Source organism: Haemorhous mexicanus, chromosome 1, assembly GCF_027477595.1.
Source record: "Haemorhous mexicanus isolate bHaeMex1 chromosome 1, bHaeMex1.pri, whole genome shotgun sequence".
Taxonomy (NCBI): Eukaryota; Metazoa; Chordata; class Aves; order Passeriformes; family Fringillidae; genus Haemorhous; species Haemorhous mexicanus.
Genome location: NC_082341.1, coordinates 90,170,836 through 90,187,112, shown reverse-complemented (window position 1 = coordinate 90,187,112; position 16,277 = coordinate 90,170,836). Strand labels below are relative to the sequence as shown.

Sequence of the window (16,277 nt, the reverse complement as noted above, 5' to 3'; positions counted from 1 at the left end):
TCACAGCCTGAACTGAACAGTATGAAAAGCAGCCATGAGCAATTGTTTGGTGGAGAGCTGCTATAAAGCCACCAGAAGAGAATAATGAAGAAATTTTAATTCTATGCTACAGACCTGAAGTGGATCTTAAAAAGGGGCTCAGGAGTGAATTATGAAGAAACCACAGTGTTAACCTATGATGAGGGAAATGAATTAAAGTAAAGGGGCTTATTCTTGATTCTACCATCTATTCTGCTTTTTAATTTAACCAGCTAGATGAGCAAAGTCATTTTTGAAGTACATAGTGCTCTCATAAGCTTTCAGTTACTGTATGCAAAATCTACCTGTGAAAAAGTGCTAGAATCTATCCTCTGAAGTAGATTGGAAAGGGTAGCTACAGTGGAGGTAAATAATGCCCAGTTTTTGCTCCCATCAGCCAAAATAGCTATATAAAAGCTATTTTTAACAGAAGGGAAGGGAAGGTTTCGGGAAGGTTTCGGGAAGGGAAGATTTGTAAAATCATCATTTATCATCCCAGATCACATTTTTGATATGTGAAGTGTATAATTTTTGTACAATCCAAAAAAGGCTCCTAAATGTTTTAAAGTATAATTAGATTATATTGTAGTATTAAAAAAAAAATATTCTGAAGAGGTGTATTCTATCAGTCTTCTTCCATCCAGAAGGCAGCAGCCACTTGATGGGTCATTATTGAAAGGACCTAAATTTTCCATTTAGGAATTTAGGAATAAATTGAAAAAAGTAAGCTAGCCCTTATTTTCCTGCACAATAACAGAGATGCTGTGCTTAGTTTATTTTACAGGTTACGACAACGACATACCTTATCTGTTGAGACATTTCTGAAATGTGTTTATTACAGCATTTTTTTATTAATGAATTGCTGTCATTAAAATATAGTTTAACAGCATAACCTATTCCTACAAAGGTAATTAAATGTATTGTATTGTTACTGGCCTCAAAACTCCATAAGAGCAGAATTCTAAGCGAAATCACGTTGTTGTTAATATTATTGTTAAAAAAATTCTCCTTCTTCGCTGTGAAATATGAAAGAGTATCCAGTTATACGTTGTGCCCATTCTTTGCTCCCCTCCCTGTTTTTACACAGGATGGTCTGTGCCCTCAGTGCAGAAGGCTTGCACAGCCAAGGAGCTGCTCTCTCTAGGCTGCCTTCATTAGCTGCAGAAATTGGAGGGTGCCCAAGGAGACTGGGGGTTGGGGTAGGCTGGAAAAGAAAAGTTCCTCTTTGGATGCTCTTCAGATAATTGAATTTTATTTGTTTTATTTGTGAGAGTTTCCTAAATCAATTGTTTTATGGATGATCACTTAAAAGTTGTTCTGCACCACTTTACACTCTTGCCTGTGGATGGCACAGAACCAACGGGATCCTGATGTTGGATACATAAAATGCTGTATGTCATCAAGTGCTCCTAAAAACCCAACTATAGGGCATTCCAAAATGGACATCCATATTTTTGTCTTTAATTGCCCTTTGTTTCTGCTGTAGCTCCACAGCTTGGGGATATCCAACCTTGTGTCTTCATAGGAATGCTACAAACATAAGTTAGTTGACATTTTCAAATAACTTTCATGCAGAAGCTGCAGTAATGAATGTCATTAGTGAGTTCATGGAAAATTAATTGCAAAATGTTGCAGATTTCCTCACTTACTGACTGATTCAGTTTTGAACTGAGGTAGGAATCCTGAAGAAAAATGGTACAAAATTAATTAGTTCTCTTACCAAGTGCTGTATGAAAGCACTATGAGAGTCAGTTAAAGCTGCACAGCAGTTTAAATTTCTACATTATATACTTCCTAAAAAGTTTACTCTGTAAATTTATTAGTCTCCTAATGCAGATATTTGGTGGTTTGCAGCACAATGTAAGTATTTTTATAATGCTTTATATGAAGGAATTGATACTGTATTATGTGTAGTAACTGGTTCTTTTTTTTAATCTCAATTACACTCATTAACAATGACAACTAATGCTGTCATACTCTTTAGGTCACATCCTGGAAGGCCATGTGGCCATTTCCCTCTATAAAAATGTTTTTATTGCGGATCACCATCAACTTCTGCAATGCCCATGTAAAATACTGCTGCATGAAGTTTTGCAAATGTGTAGGCAAAATGTTGTTTCCATAAACTTTAGCATAAAAAGATGTTTATGCTTTTGTGCAAGCGATTTTTATTTTAAGATAAGAACAAAGTTACAATTTCAAGCTCTAATGTGTTAAAGCAAACATATAGAAAAGAGAGCTGAAATGATTTAATGAAAAAATTTTACTCTTAGTTTTCTTTTTTTCACCTGATGTACAGAATTTTATATTCCACAGAGAATGAGAATTCTACCTTCATCTTGTACTGTCCTTGATGAACAAAGTTTCATCAAGCACAGCCCTCTTTGTGACTCCAGTTCAACAGGGAACTTGGTGCACAGTAACATTTAATAACTAAGGAAGCCAGTCAAATTTAATGATGCCACTTGGATGTAAAAAATCATGTATGTGCCTAAACACTGTGTTCTGGACATTACCTAACACATACAGTGCTTGAATAATATGCAAAATTTCAGTCAATATAATATGAAAGAACTTTTACATGTGTAAAGCTCTGATAAGGAGAGGTAAAATTGCAAAGCTCTTATGTAAGGTACACAACATAGGAAGATAACTAAATGAGTATTCTGTTTGTAACAAATCCCATCCCTGTGGGTGATATAGTCCTAGACCTTTGCATCTGAAAAGAAGCAAGAATGATACACTGAGCTAAAGCTGAATCTGCTTCTTAAGAAAGACATTGATTCCACTCCTACGTGCTCTCAAGACTTTGATTTCAATCTTCAGGAATACAGCAAACTTCAAGTCCAATAAGTTAATTTTTAAAATAACATATCCTTATCTTATACACACCAAAACAGATGCAAAAGTTAGGAAAGCTGTTTGTTGTTTTTTTTTTTTTTTTTTTTCCTGAAGAAATGCTGTCATGACACAAAAAATTCAGATTTCATCTGCACAGAAGGTGAATGTTCTAGCATGCAGAAAATTTTCCATGCTGCTATGACACAGGCCGGGGCATAAAGGTAGCTCTGTTACACCTGTGTGTCCAGTGTTGCTTCTGGCATGACCCTTGCTATAAAGTCCATAAACTCCCCTTCAGTGCTCTCTTACAGAGCTACACTTTAGCTTAGATCTGATTTGTTTCCCACTATTGGGTTTGCCTTTCAGGATTTTCTTTGAAATTTGACATCTATATATCTGTCTATCTGTCTGTCTGTCTATCTATCTATCTATCTATCTATCTATCTATCTATCTATCTATTTTTAAATGGATAACATTTAAAGCAATAAATAGCTGAATTCTGGCAACTCTTGGCATTCAATTAGAAATAAATCCTCTTCAATACCCGCATTTTTCTGAAGTATTTCCTTACAAATAATGTGTACTTGTGATGGATTTCCACATTTTTTCCAATTTACCAACACTACACCTTCTGAGATACCAGCACCTTGCTCCTCTGTTACAGTGTTCTTCAGCTGTAAGGTTTTTAGATGCAATCTTTGTCATGGAATCTTTTGCTTTTTTGAGATGTGATGTGTTATGATTCTCTTCCTGAGAAAGCTTAATTTTTAATAATTTTTTTAATATTGTGGATTTGTTTAGTGGCTCTTGACACCATTTACCCATTGCTTTATTTCTTTTTTGTTTGAGAAATCCTTCATTTCTTTTCCTAGGACGTCTCTAAACTTGCCTGCTGAAATCCTATTAAGCTGACAAAATTTTATTATTTCTCTATCAGTACCCACTTCAATATGCTTTAAAGTACTACATGCATACTGCCTTTTCCCTTGTCTCATGCTGCTTTTTTTTCTGCTCTCTGTCTTTCATTACATATAGGATTTTTGCCTGTTCTTGTCATTTTTGGAGGTATTTTGGAGAAAGTTATTTTTCTTTGTTTGGTTTTCTTTCTTTCCCTTCATTCTACTTATTCTTACTTCTCCAGATTTCTATATGGTTTATATTTAAACCAGATACTATTCTGACAGGTTTTTAGCTGCCATATGAAGAAGAGCTATAGAAACAATGTTTTTTGGTAGACCTAAATTTTACTACCCAAATATTGTTCTTGAGGCAAATTTGAATTTGCTTAAACAATATGTCTGCTCATCCAGTAACTGTCTCATTGCAGATGCAATTTTGCTTCTGAATTCAAACATATATTTATGTACGGCATTTTTATTTTTAATACTTTATGAGGCTGTGGTTTAAAGGCATTGGTGTTGTTTGACCCTGTCTGTTGTTTTCTTCATGAAATGATAGTTTCTTGTTATGTATTTAATTACCATTTAATTTGTAAGTTCTTTTCCAACCACTTTATGAACCCCCTTTCTTTTGTTAATTGCTTTGTAATGAGAAGCATGTGAAAGAAAACATAAAGGTCATCATGTTGTTGAAAAATGTTCTTGACACATCTTGGCCTCTTTTATGACTGCTGGACTGCTGCCATTTGCTTCAAGGGTGGTGTGAACAGGGTCTGGAGGGTAATGTTCTTCTCTCGTCGTTGCAGCATGAATACACCTCCAAGTCAAAAGACTGATATCTGATACAAGTGTTTTCTTATGCTCTCAAATAGCCACAATCAAAACACAGGCTCTAAATGCATTCATTTCATTGCACAGCATGTTTTACAAATTCTGGTTGTTGGGAACTAAGTGTGAGCTTTTAGTGCTTGCCTGGCTCTCTGTAAATTCCCATTTCATTTAAGCACATGAGTTGATAGTTTTGGTGGTAGTGAGCAGCAAAGACACGTGAGCATCTGAGGCCTTGGAGGGAAAAATATTCTTCAGGGTAAGCCAGGATGAGATCAGGTAGAGTTTAAGAGAGATTCACAAAAGCCCAGTGTTTCGAAACAGACATTAGTTTTCAGAAGGAGCTTGGTATGTCCAACTTGCACAACTAAACATGCCAGGATTTTAGGGGAATGTAATCCCTCAAGTGCAGAGTGAAAGAGAGTTGTTGGCTGTATGCCCTGCTGATGAATTTTCTTTTAATTGTATTCCAGAATAATAATTCTGGACTTGATCCTCACATTTAAAGTTATATACTGGGACAGGATGGGGGCACAGTATTCCAAACTTGTGGACATCTTAGCCCTGCCAATTTCAGTAGGGCCGCAGGAATTTTTCAAATAAAATCTGGTGCATGAAGCTCACACAGCATGACCACAGATCTGTTAAAAATATACCAAAGAGCAATTTATGATTTTTTTAATATGAATGTGAATATAGAAGATGTTGAGTAGGTTTTCCTAGAGCAAATGTTAAACTAAGTGGGACATCACCCATTAGCTACTTATGATATTTCATTAGCCACTTAAAACTTCAGCTTTCTTTCATTCAAAGGTATTCAATTACCCTTTTTTTTTTTTTTTTTTTTTTTAGGTTAACAAATGTATATTTTTCAGGCTTTCTGAGCTATACTTACTACCTTCCATAAATATTCAATTCTAATATTACAACTTTTTTTTTTTAATGGCTTGTAGCATATCTAGTAAAGTATTATTCTTGGGTTAGAAATAATGACTGGCTTAAGAGTAATTTAGCAGATATAAATAAAAAGAGTAAATGAATATGGTTCTGCTTTTCAAAGGACTTAAGTTCCCTGCTTGTTTCCTGCTACAGTAAGTTATCCTTCATAGATACCTTAAATTTATTTTGAAGTTCATTTTAGTACTAAAAATATCCCAGAAAGCTATATTAAGAATGATTTTATGCATGTTGTGACTTAGGAACAAATCTGATTTAAAATACTTTTTCATGGCTATTGGAAAGGATCTTCTGCGCCCTCCTTGGAGAAGCCAAATATTTCATCTGGGATTTTATTATTCAAACAAACAAACAAAGAAACAAAAAAGCTTTATTTTGGGTTAGTTAGAATGTTGCTCCATGATATAGTCAGAAAAATGTTCTCAAACAACCACTGCAGAAAAACATAATTATGCTCACAAACAGAGTTGTTAGAGATGAATGAGCAATGAGTGGACAGAATGTGTTGCTTGATAAATTTAGCTCTGCCTCTGACTGCCGCTTGTTTGTGAGCTGCTTTGGTCCTCCTCGAATCCGTTTGTTACTCTAAATTAGCCTCCAGTCATGGTGGCAGCTCTTGTGTGTTCCCACGGCCCTGGGAGCAATGCCAAACGTGTTCTGCTGCAAGCAGAGCCCTCTGAACAGGCTGGAGGGGATGGGCCAGAGTCAGGATCCGGTCGTCCTAGCTAGGTCTTTGGGCTAAGCCCAATATTCATCTCCTTTTGATATAAAGCCAAATAAATATTACTGATATATGATAATACAGATACATTACCCAGGTATAGAAAACAGACTGAGAACGTGGAATGTCTTGATCTCATCAAAGGCAAAAGTCTCTGCCAAATATGGTGGAGCAAGTATCTCTAAAGCACCTCCTAATCTCAGTAGAATGGAAAAAATTGGAACCTCTGGGTACGAAAATCTGCTGGTGCAGTTCCTGTCTTTGAAACAAGCAGTGAGCAAACTTGCTACCAGGATGTCTGTTCTCACTGAAGAAACACAAATTGAGTCTACAGAGAACTTGAAGGAGCCCATAGCAGCTCTCAGCAGTGACATTAAAATGATCTTTACACTAAGGCATTATAGTAGGAAAATAAGAAAGAACTCTACCTGTAACACAGCTGCCTACAGCGGGATCAGAATAATCACCTCATTGTACTCACAATGGTATTTACAAGAATATGTTAATATTCAGAAATGGAATTCTTACCTACTCGATCAACCATGAGGTGCCTTAAGACAACAGATAACACAGAGCTTAAGGGAGCACAGTTGTGTTTCACTGTTGTGCAAGAGAGAAAAGGGCTCCTTTAAAGACGTGAAAATAACAGACAAGGCACAGCTGAAACAGAGAATCCAAAACAGGCAGGATGAAGAAGAACATTGTGAAGAACACAATGATGTTGGTCACCTAGAGCTGGCTTTAAAAAAGCATTGATTGAAGTATACAGACAGCATTGATATTGTAGCTGTGTTGTAAGATATATGGTCATGTTAAGAAAACAGTTTTAATGAGCACCATTGTGGTGAAGTGGGTAGAGACACAGATCCAGAGACATTTTCTAGGCAGCAGAACCACTTGTGGAAGCAATAGTTTTAAAAGAGCATAAGAAAGCAACCAGGTAATAAAAGTACAGCAAAATTTCCAATGAACTATTAAAACATAAGAAGGTGTAAATTAAGTCTAAGTTATTTCTATGTCAGGAATTCTGAAAAAAATACAATCGATGCGATGTAGTATTTTACTATGTATAGGAACTTTTTACCTCACAAGATCCCATCTGATTTTTACAGTTTTAAATATGCTTTAGAGTTACACGGAGTTTTTAGTAAGAAAATATGAAGGTATTACAGAAAAACAAGAGGCTTAAATATTTTTGGCTTGTCAACTGCTTGAGAAGAGATGGAAATACATGATTTTGCAAGAAGATATGTGGTGGTTTAGCTCAAGAGAGTACTGTGGTCACAGTGAAAAATTTGGATTCCCAGGAAAAGCACTAAACTTTGTCTTTGCAGTTTGTAACAAGGGAGTGAGATCTCGGCCTCATTTGTTATGAGGTGATGCTAATTCAGAGTCTACAACTGAACGAAAGGAAGTTGTAATGAAGAGGTTATTGGCCTCTTCTCTGAAGTAACAAGGGATGGAACAAGAGAAAATGTCCTCAGGTGGCAACAGGAGAGATTCAGAATGGATATTATGAAAGCTTTATTCACTGGACTATTCACTAGAAGGGTTGTTATTGGAACAGGCTGTCCAGGGAAGTGGTGGAGTCACCATCCCTGGAAGTATTGAAAGGTGTGGGTGTGGCACTGAGACACATGGTTTAGTTGTGGACTTGGCAGTGCTAGATGAACAGTTGGCCTTCATGATCTTAGCAGTCTTTTCCAACCTTAATTATTCTATGATTCTGTGCCATGATAAGGTAGGAAGTAATTATTATAATGGGAAGGGGAAAAGTGCCGTGGTAATTGCAAAAATCTGTCCTTGTTTTTGGTGGCCTTTATTGACTTCTAATTTGTGCTGATACGTACTGGTGGTCAATTTACCATTCGTTAGATGAAAAACAGGATATAACTGGCTGTTTAAAAGCTGTGCTTCAAGTGGCAAGAAACTCCAAATAAATCTAAAACTATGAGTGGATGCTGAGCAAGCATGCTTAGTAATAATCTAATAATACCAAGAAATCAAACAGTGTAATACTTGGAAACATTTCTTGCTAATAATGCCTCGTGAATGATGTGCAGCTGAAGCATGATTTTCTATTTCTCTAATGAGCATATTTAGGCACCAACAACCACTGGGGAGAAGCAATGCTGCATGTCTGTATCTTGGTCTACACATTTTTTATCAGGATTTATGATGAGCACATACAATAAAAGTGCGTCTCAACCTGGTGTTGAGATGCTCTTTTTGGTGAGGAAGGACAGCTGATACATACAAAGAAATCTTTTATAAAGATTTCAGGGGGGTTAATGAAGATCAGTACCTGTCAAAGTAGTGAATCCTGATAATTTATGTGGGCTGAAGTGCTGTGCTGTTAAAATAAAAGCTGATTGAGTATCTCGTGGAGGGCTTTTTACGTATTCTTTAAATGTGCTGCTCACCACAGTAAAAAAGTATAACACAGAGGGAACCAAGCCTGAGAGGTTTCACGTAAAATACCTGCAACAGGAAGAATGTGACTATGGTAAGTTGTTAGAGCGGTCTAGGATGCCTAGCTCCCTTTCTGCTTCAGCCTTGATTATTACTTTTTTTAAGTATGTGATATTGAGAATTTAATAACATTTCTGCTCCTAGGTGCAGACCCAGCTAAAGGAAGATGACAGTGGTTATATCCAGCTAAGGAAAATCTGTAAAGCATGCTGCCTGCATGTATACCTAGTATCTGCACACTAGAACTGCTCTTCAATTTTCACTGAATTTGCTATTTTGCAAAGCAAGTTCCTAGAGTATACTTGTCATGAATCGATGTGGAAAACAGACCCCACAGGGTCATACAAGGTAAAATGAATGGAGTTTTCTCTCTTAGATATTTGCACTATTTCATCTCTTTTACTCTAATTTATTTTTGATTTTCTTTCTCTTTCTGGGCCTTGAGCTTCACTTTGTATGGAGGTTAGAACTTCTTGATAAATCCAATTAATTAGTGAGCAGTTGGCATCTGCAGAACACACACTACATCTTTACATAAAACTTCTTTTGAAATAATTGTTGCATATGTAACAACAGTCAGTTTGAATGTGAATTTTTGGTAGGACCATTGTGCACAAACGAATCTATTAGAATTACATTTCCATTAATTTTTAACTTTTTAAAAATTAAAAAGTATCCAATGGATTAGTACCAATTCCAGATATCTATCTGAGCCAGCAAACAGAGCAAACAATCAGACTTCTGAATTACTGCAGACTAGTAAATTGACTGTAAACTCACAGCATTTTTTGTGATATGATTCCAGATTAATCTTAGGGAAGACACTGAAAAAAAGGACTCACATGATTTGGGATAAGGAATGACAAGTGGCCAAGAGTGTTTGCTGTAAATACAGGGACATGCACTTCTAGAGTACAGTGGAACAGGGATAATGTGGATACAGCTCAGCTTAGAATTCAGCTGTAAGGAAACATTTAAAGCCAATGAGTTTGTACATGAAACAAAGAAGGGACCAGTAAAGTCCCTGTGAAAGAATCTTTCATACCCTCTCTGCTTTAGCCAGTCTAATGCACCAACAAGGAATATATGTATATTTATTTCTTAAAAGAGCTATTTTTGAGGCAAATAGTTCTTTATTTATTTTGATATCAGAAGATATCACCTGAAATTAATGATTGACTAATTTTTCACTGAAAAGACAAAAAAATTATTTAAATTATATTTAACTGTTAATGTATGCTGTTATATTTAATATATACGTACAATTACATTTAAATAATATTTTCAATCTGTATTTTCCCTGGTGGCATATTTTTCATACATCTGGTATTAATATACTTGTGTGAGAATTTTCTTAAAGATTCTAAAAAATTCTATTCCCTGTGGTTGACCCCTATATTGTGGATAAAATAAGCTATGCATCATTTACCAGACACACGGAGTAACTGTAATTCATGGGATTTAGAGTTCATCTTATTTGAACATTTCTAGCTAGCACTAGGCTTCATATTGCTTCCTCAGTACTCAGTAAAAAAATAAGAAAGTAAATTCTATGATGTTCCACTCTTTATAGGACATCAAATTTCCTTGGTGTTTGAAGTTCTGTGAAGCCATCTGTTAGACAAAGGGAAAGGGGGAATAAGAAAGCCATGGTTATAAAGTCAGGGTTCAGGGCAAACCTTAGATCATCTTTTCACAGGCAAAAATGGTACCTATAACTCAAAGGAACTACATCAGAATAATTAAGATCAGAGAATGACCCTTCAGGACACATCCTGCTGATTCTTTCTCTGACCTTTTGAATGGCTCTGTAGCAAAAATGGGACAGGGAGAAACTCCCAAGAGGTTACACAGAGATCCTCATGACATGAAGGATGTGTGGGTGCCATTAAACTGGTGCATCAGTTCTGTCTCTGCATTTCCACCCCAGGGATGTCTGAGCTTGGCTGGGATCAATGGTAAGTGCTGGGTAGCGTGATAGAAATCGCTGTATGAGAGAAAGCCCTATAAAAAGAACAAATAAATTATGGGTATAACCTAGTCATGTAAAATACTCCCAGACACATGTGGAACTAGGAGGTTTGTATAACTCTCTGTAACCTCTGGCTGGAAATGGCACAGATCTTTCCATAGGAAGCAAATCATGCCCCCTCTGAAGCAAGGAATGAGTGTTACAGAATTTTTTTTCACACAGGATTTTCACACACAAAAAAATCATACAGGTTTTTTTTTTTTTTTTTCTGGTATGGGATCTGATAAGGCTTCCAGCATTTGCCTAAGGTTTCAGGACTGGTGCTACTTGTCCCCGTTTAGAGGGAAAAGGGGGAAAGGAGGAAAAGCTTCAAAAGCTTTTGCTGACTTGAGAATCACCTTATTCAGCTCTTTGTTGACTCTTGCTGAGGAAACAGATCAACAGGGCTTTCACCAGGATAATTTAGGGGGGAGTTATGTGTGGGAAGCTGAAAAGCAATTTCAAAATTGTTCTGGTTCCGAGGTGAAATAGCCATGGGACCTGGTTGTCAGTTTATTGGAACAGGGATTTGTTTTCTGGGTATGCATAGAAAAAGGAAACCACCCCTTTCTTTTCTCAAAATATAGGTCTTATTTTGAGAACGATATTGATAAAGAAGGTCAGGAAAGAGCAGAGTTGTAAAGAAAAAGCTCCATTATCATCATGATTTCTCAGCAATGCTCATATTGATGCCACTACTTACAGAGAAGTTTTTGGACCTCAAAAGATACACTGGGACACTTCATTGGCCAAAATGGAGGATGCTGGTTGTCCCACAGTGCAATGTGTGTGTGTTGCTCAGTCACCTTTTTTTTGCCCCCAAGGAGGTAACACATCTGGGTAGAACCTGGATCTTCGCTCGAGTGAAAATCATGTAGCTGAAGCAACCTGAAAATGCTGTTTGTTACCAAAATATTATTCATTTTTGTGTCTGAATCTTGGAGATTTGCAAAGCTCCCTGTAGGTGTGCACAGATTATTGCTAGCCCAGGTATATCCTGAAATTCAGTGAGGCTTGGTCACTTTGAAGTTATATCACCTTTAAGTAGAGTATGGCCAGAACTCCTTTGATTTCAAACAGCTGTAATTTTTTTCCAAATGTATTAATGTTGATGGTGTGCAGTAAGTCTCAGGAGTTTCCTGGAAGCTGACAAATCTTTTCTATGCCAGTAATGTGAACCAAGAGATGTCTAGTGCTGCTAAGTGGAGTGAAACACTTTTTACTGCTTTATTTGTACAGAGAATAAATAAAAATATTTGTTAAACCTAGGTTATTTTAGCTCAAAAGATAACAACTTGATGCTTTCCAAACAGAAATATATTTTTTTATTCAAAAAATTCAACCTTAGAAGGTAATTACATTTAATAGTATATGAAAGTAGATGAAGTAGAACTAGATGAAAAATAATAAAAAAATGAAATAAACCCACAACAAACAAAAAAAACCCACCCAAGCTTAACAATTTCATTTGATCTGAAATGGAACAGTTTTCATTCTTTTATTTTACTGTGGGAAAAAATAGCCAATGGCTGATTGTCAAATGGCATAAGTCAGATGTTTGTCCTGCCCTAGTTATAATCACCTTTCAGTTCTGTGACAATTGAAGACAATTTGTATGTTTGATGTTCTTTTTCTTACAGCCCATCTTTACTGAAAAAATAAATACTACCCATGACCTCAGGCTGTGCGATTTTTTTTATAATGAAAAAGATGCTTAATTACAAGTACTAAAGCTAGAAACTGTGAATAAAAGTGGTATTTCTTCCCAGTGACACATGGTTGCTGGTTTGCTGTGGAAGGCTGCGTGCATCCATGAAGGTGATTAATGCTCAGTCCTGGCTGCAAAGGGATAACAACATTCTTTGATATTTTCTATCTTACATCATGCTGTGTTCACCCTTTTTCATAAGCAAATCTTTGCAAAAGAGAGAACTACCTGTACCTGCTTACCCCATCTAACACAACTTTCCAGAACTTCATGTGAAAAAAGTAATTTTCTCTACCACTAGTTTGAAGAGTAGCAGCAGAAATTGGTTGTAGTTCAGTGTTGTAGTTCTCAATGCTAACTTGCTGGCCTTGTCTTCTGTAAAATTGCTGAAGTGCTACCTAAATTTTAAAATACTTGAATTTTACTTACAATATCCTTGGAATATTGATTTATTTTTCAGTATAAATATTTTCATTGATTCAAACTTAAATTTAAAAAAAAATGAAAAAAAGTTTCCCTCCCCCTTTTCTAAGGAGCACTTAAGGAAATGTGTTTAGAAATGCCACACTGAAAGTTCTCACCCTTTTAATTGCACACTGCCCAGTCCTGCTCTTTGTGGTTCCTGGAGCATCCAGTTGAGATCTGGGTCTTGCTCCCTGCAAGCACTAACTGCACATAATCAGAAGCAATCCTGTTTCCAAGACCTTCAAGGCAAATGAAGCAAGACAGGAAAAATAAGCACCAGTGTTCCTGCTTTTTCCAGCTGGGCACTAAGGGACTGAGTGATTAGGATACTTGCCCAGTGTCAGTAAAGTTTATTGCAGTAACAGGAATTGAACATATGTCTTCATTTTCCCAGGCTCCTGCTTTAAATAGAGACCCTCTTTCCTTCTGTGAAACCTTATTCTGTCTGAAATGCTGTATTCAAAATTCATAATGGTTGAACCTGAATATTTGAACATATGTTTTTCAAATTTGTTATATTTTTGCGAACTTCAGAAAAATTTGCCTGCTAACATTGTGTCTTCAAAGGCCATTAAATAGTCGGGGCCTAGATGTCGGGCCACAGTTTCAAAAACTTTTGCCAGCAAAAATATCTTTCTTATGCAAACAAATCAATATTTATGTGCCTAGCTGGACATTTACATGAACAAATATGAGTTTTGCCTGGGCAAATACTGATGCATGAAGCTTCCACTGGCATGTCTCAGGATAGAGTTTTAACTAAACATGTTTCCTAGCAGTAAGTAAAGTGTCCATTTTGAAAGTGTAGACTTTTATTGCCTAAGGACAATGATGAACTTTATATTAGTAAAATCTGGAGAAATAAACGCTAATGGGGCAGAGGAGAAATGTTTCATTCAACATTTTCTACTAGGTTGTGAGGTTTAGTAAGTTTTCCTCTTACAAAGCTATTTTCTCCTTTTGCAGTGTACTCTGAATTCTTACAATAATTTCTAGATGCAAGTTCTCCTACACAAATCATTAATTCAATGTCTATTTAACTTCTTGTTTTTGAATTAAATGCTTTGATTCAGGGCAATAAATCAACAACTTTTGAGGGGGCAGGAAGAGAGAAAAATCCTGTGATTTTAATTTTCTCAGAAGGGCTGTTTGTGTTCTTTTACTTAGGATTTATCTTGGGTCATCCTTGTTGGCTGTAACTGCCCACCAACATCAAATAAAAGATCCTAACTTGAGAATTGGAGACTGTCCAAAATTTCTGGAATTTAAATAAATTTAAATAAATATCATCTCACCTGCAGTGCAAGTCTCCTGTTCAGACTGGGAGGTCTTGATGGAGTCTGTTTCCTTCACTTCTACTGCCCTGGAATTCAATCCAGAAAAAGAAGTAGGTGCCCAAATTTAAAGCTGCAATCCAAAAAACCTCTGCTTACTTGCTACCAACTCATAGAAGTGTCTAAACTTCACATTGAGCTAAATCACACACTGTAGTGTGATTTATTTTTTTCCTCAGACATTCTTAGGTATCTGAAACATGTGCCTCTTCTTAGATCATCTTATGAAATTGTTTTTCAGCCCCTTTCTTCAGTAGAGGTCTGTAAGAGAAGAGGGATGGTCTGTCTTACAAACCAGATTATTTCTATAATGAGTCAAAAATCTGGATCAATTTCTTCCTTGACCCATTCCTTTTCTTTGAAAATTCAGTTAAAAAAAAAATCTTCCACTAATCGCAGCCAATAGTGGAGGACTGGCCCACTTTTGGGAACCTTCTTGAAACAAACCACAGCAGGGATTTGTCAAGAATGGCAAGCAGCATAAGCTAGCCTGGCCTTGGGAGTATTTTTTACACAAGATTTCTTTCACACAATAATTTTACCTTTGCTGAGAGAATCCATTCCCCTTCCCATCTTTTGTTGGTAGGTAATTGTCACAGGATAAGTGTGAGCTTCAGACAAGGCATGCCTTAGCCTCAGGTTTTGGCAACAATTTAAATTTAAGGAATCACTCTGGCCTGCATGTTCTAAGGATGGCAGATCAGGTCTATTTATAAAATGAATTATTTATTAAACAGACAAGAGATAACAGATGAAGGATCTTAATCAGAATTGCTTACTACAGAGTACAAAACTAAAAAGAACTACTATAGATTCCAGCAAAACATAAAACAGTGCATTGTATCAAGATACCTATATTAAAGCTAGCAAAATAAATAGTATTGAATAGGAGTTGAATGTAACTCATCACTGAAATGACAGTAACATGCACAGATTCCTTCACTTAATCCCTGCAGAGTAGCCATGAAGCAGGTGTCTCTACTCATAGGAGAAACTCCACACATTTCCCAGGAAATGTATAGAAGATTTCTGCTTTGTGGAAGTTTGGTGTAAAGCAAGCATCAAAAATCCAGCTTACCTTTCCAGATCACTTAACAAATGGTAAGGTGTTTGTTGGCAGCTGGAAGGTGCCAGACAAATGTCAGCCCCAGAGTGCCAAAGTAACTCACTGTAAGACATCTTGTCCTGTTTGAGTTATCTGGCTGGTTAACAAGCTACAGATAAGCTCTGGTGGTGGTGAGGTGCCCTGCTACAGTGATGCAATTCTGCTTCTTCCTTCACATCCTTTTCACCAGGCAGCATTTAACCTGTCACCACAGGTGTCCTGGGCCACAGACAGTGTGCATTCATTGTCCCTTCATTAAAGGCCCTCTGGACCTCAAAATTAAGGATGAATAATTAATCCCTTTATTTCTACCACAGTTAAAAGCAAAATAAAGCTTGTGTTTAGAAAGAAGGTTGTAAAAATTAAAACAACTCAGTTACTTGTGCTACTTGAAATATAAGGCAACACAATCACTTCAGGATTTATCTTTTAAGATATCTCTTCATTTGGACTGACCCCAGTTACTTCACAATTGTTCTCTCATACTCAGCATTCATGGTGTAAGTAGCTGGGTGTATGGGGTGATGCACCTCACGTGCAGAACTGGTCCTCTTGCTCTAGTTGTGTCTTATGGTTTGCAACTCAAAATTAGTCACAAGCAACTTGGAGTTTTATTCCCAAATGCCCCTTGAATATGAACTGGGGACAATTTTATCCTTTCTGCTCTCAGAGCATGCCTAAGAAAATTGACAAGAACTTGTCACAACCCCTAATAGCCGAGTTTGACTCATCAAGCATAGCTTCACCCTCCAGAGTTCAACTTTTCAGAATAGAAGTGTCCAGAGATGTCGCTTTCAGCTGAACCAAATCAAACATTAGAAGTATTTGAAATGTCCTCTTCCTCTTGCCTCCTTGACATAGGTGAAATTCAGCGGCCTGTAATTTTGCTTAAATGATCCAAGAGAAACAAGAGAGAA

At 36.6% G+C, this 16,277-nt stretch overlaps 1 protein-coding gene across 7 annotated transcripts in view; it reads right to left on the bottom strand.

Annotated features, from left to right (window-relative positions):
* Positions 1 to 16,277, bottom strand: part of SEC61B (SEC61 translocon subunit beta) — a 292,958-nt gene that overhangs the window by 96,583 nt on the left and 180,098 nt on the right. For 3 of the 7 annotated variants that reach the window (XM_059855812.1, XM_059855822.1, XM_059855861.1), the window contains exon 4: positions 14,217 to 14,284. In XM_059855812.1, coding sequence (XP_059711795.1) covers positions 14,217 to 14,284 — 68 coding nt within the window. Of the gene's footprint in view, positions 1 to 5,900; positions 6,303 to 11,451; positions 11,646 to 12,555; positions 12,588 to 13,026; positions 13,161 to 14,216; positions 14,285 to 16,277 lie in introns of those variants that run through there. The other 4 variants (XR_009487698.1, XM_059855843.1, XM_059855852.1 and 1 more) reach the window with 4 other exon arrangements.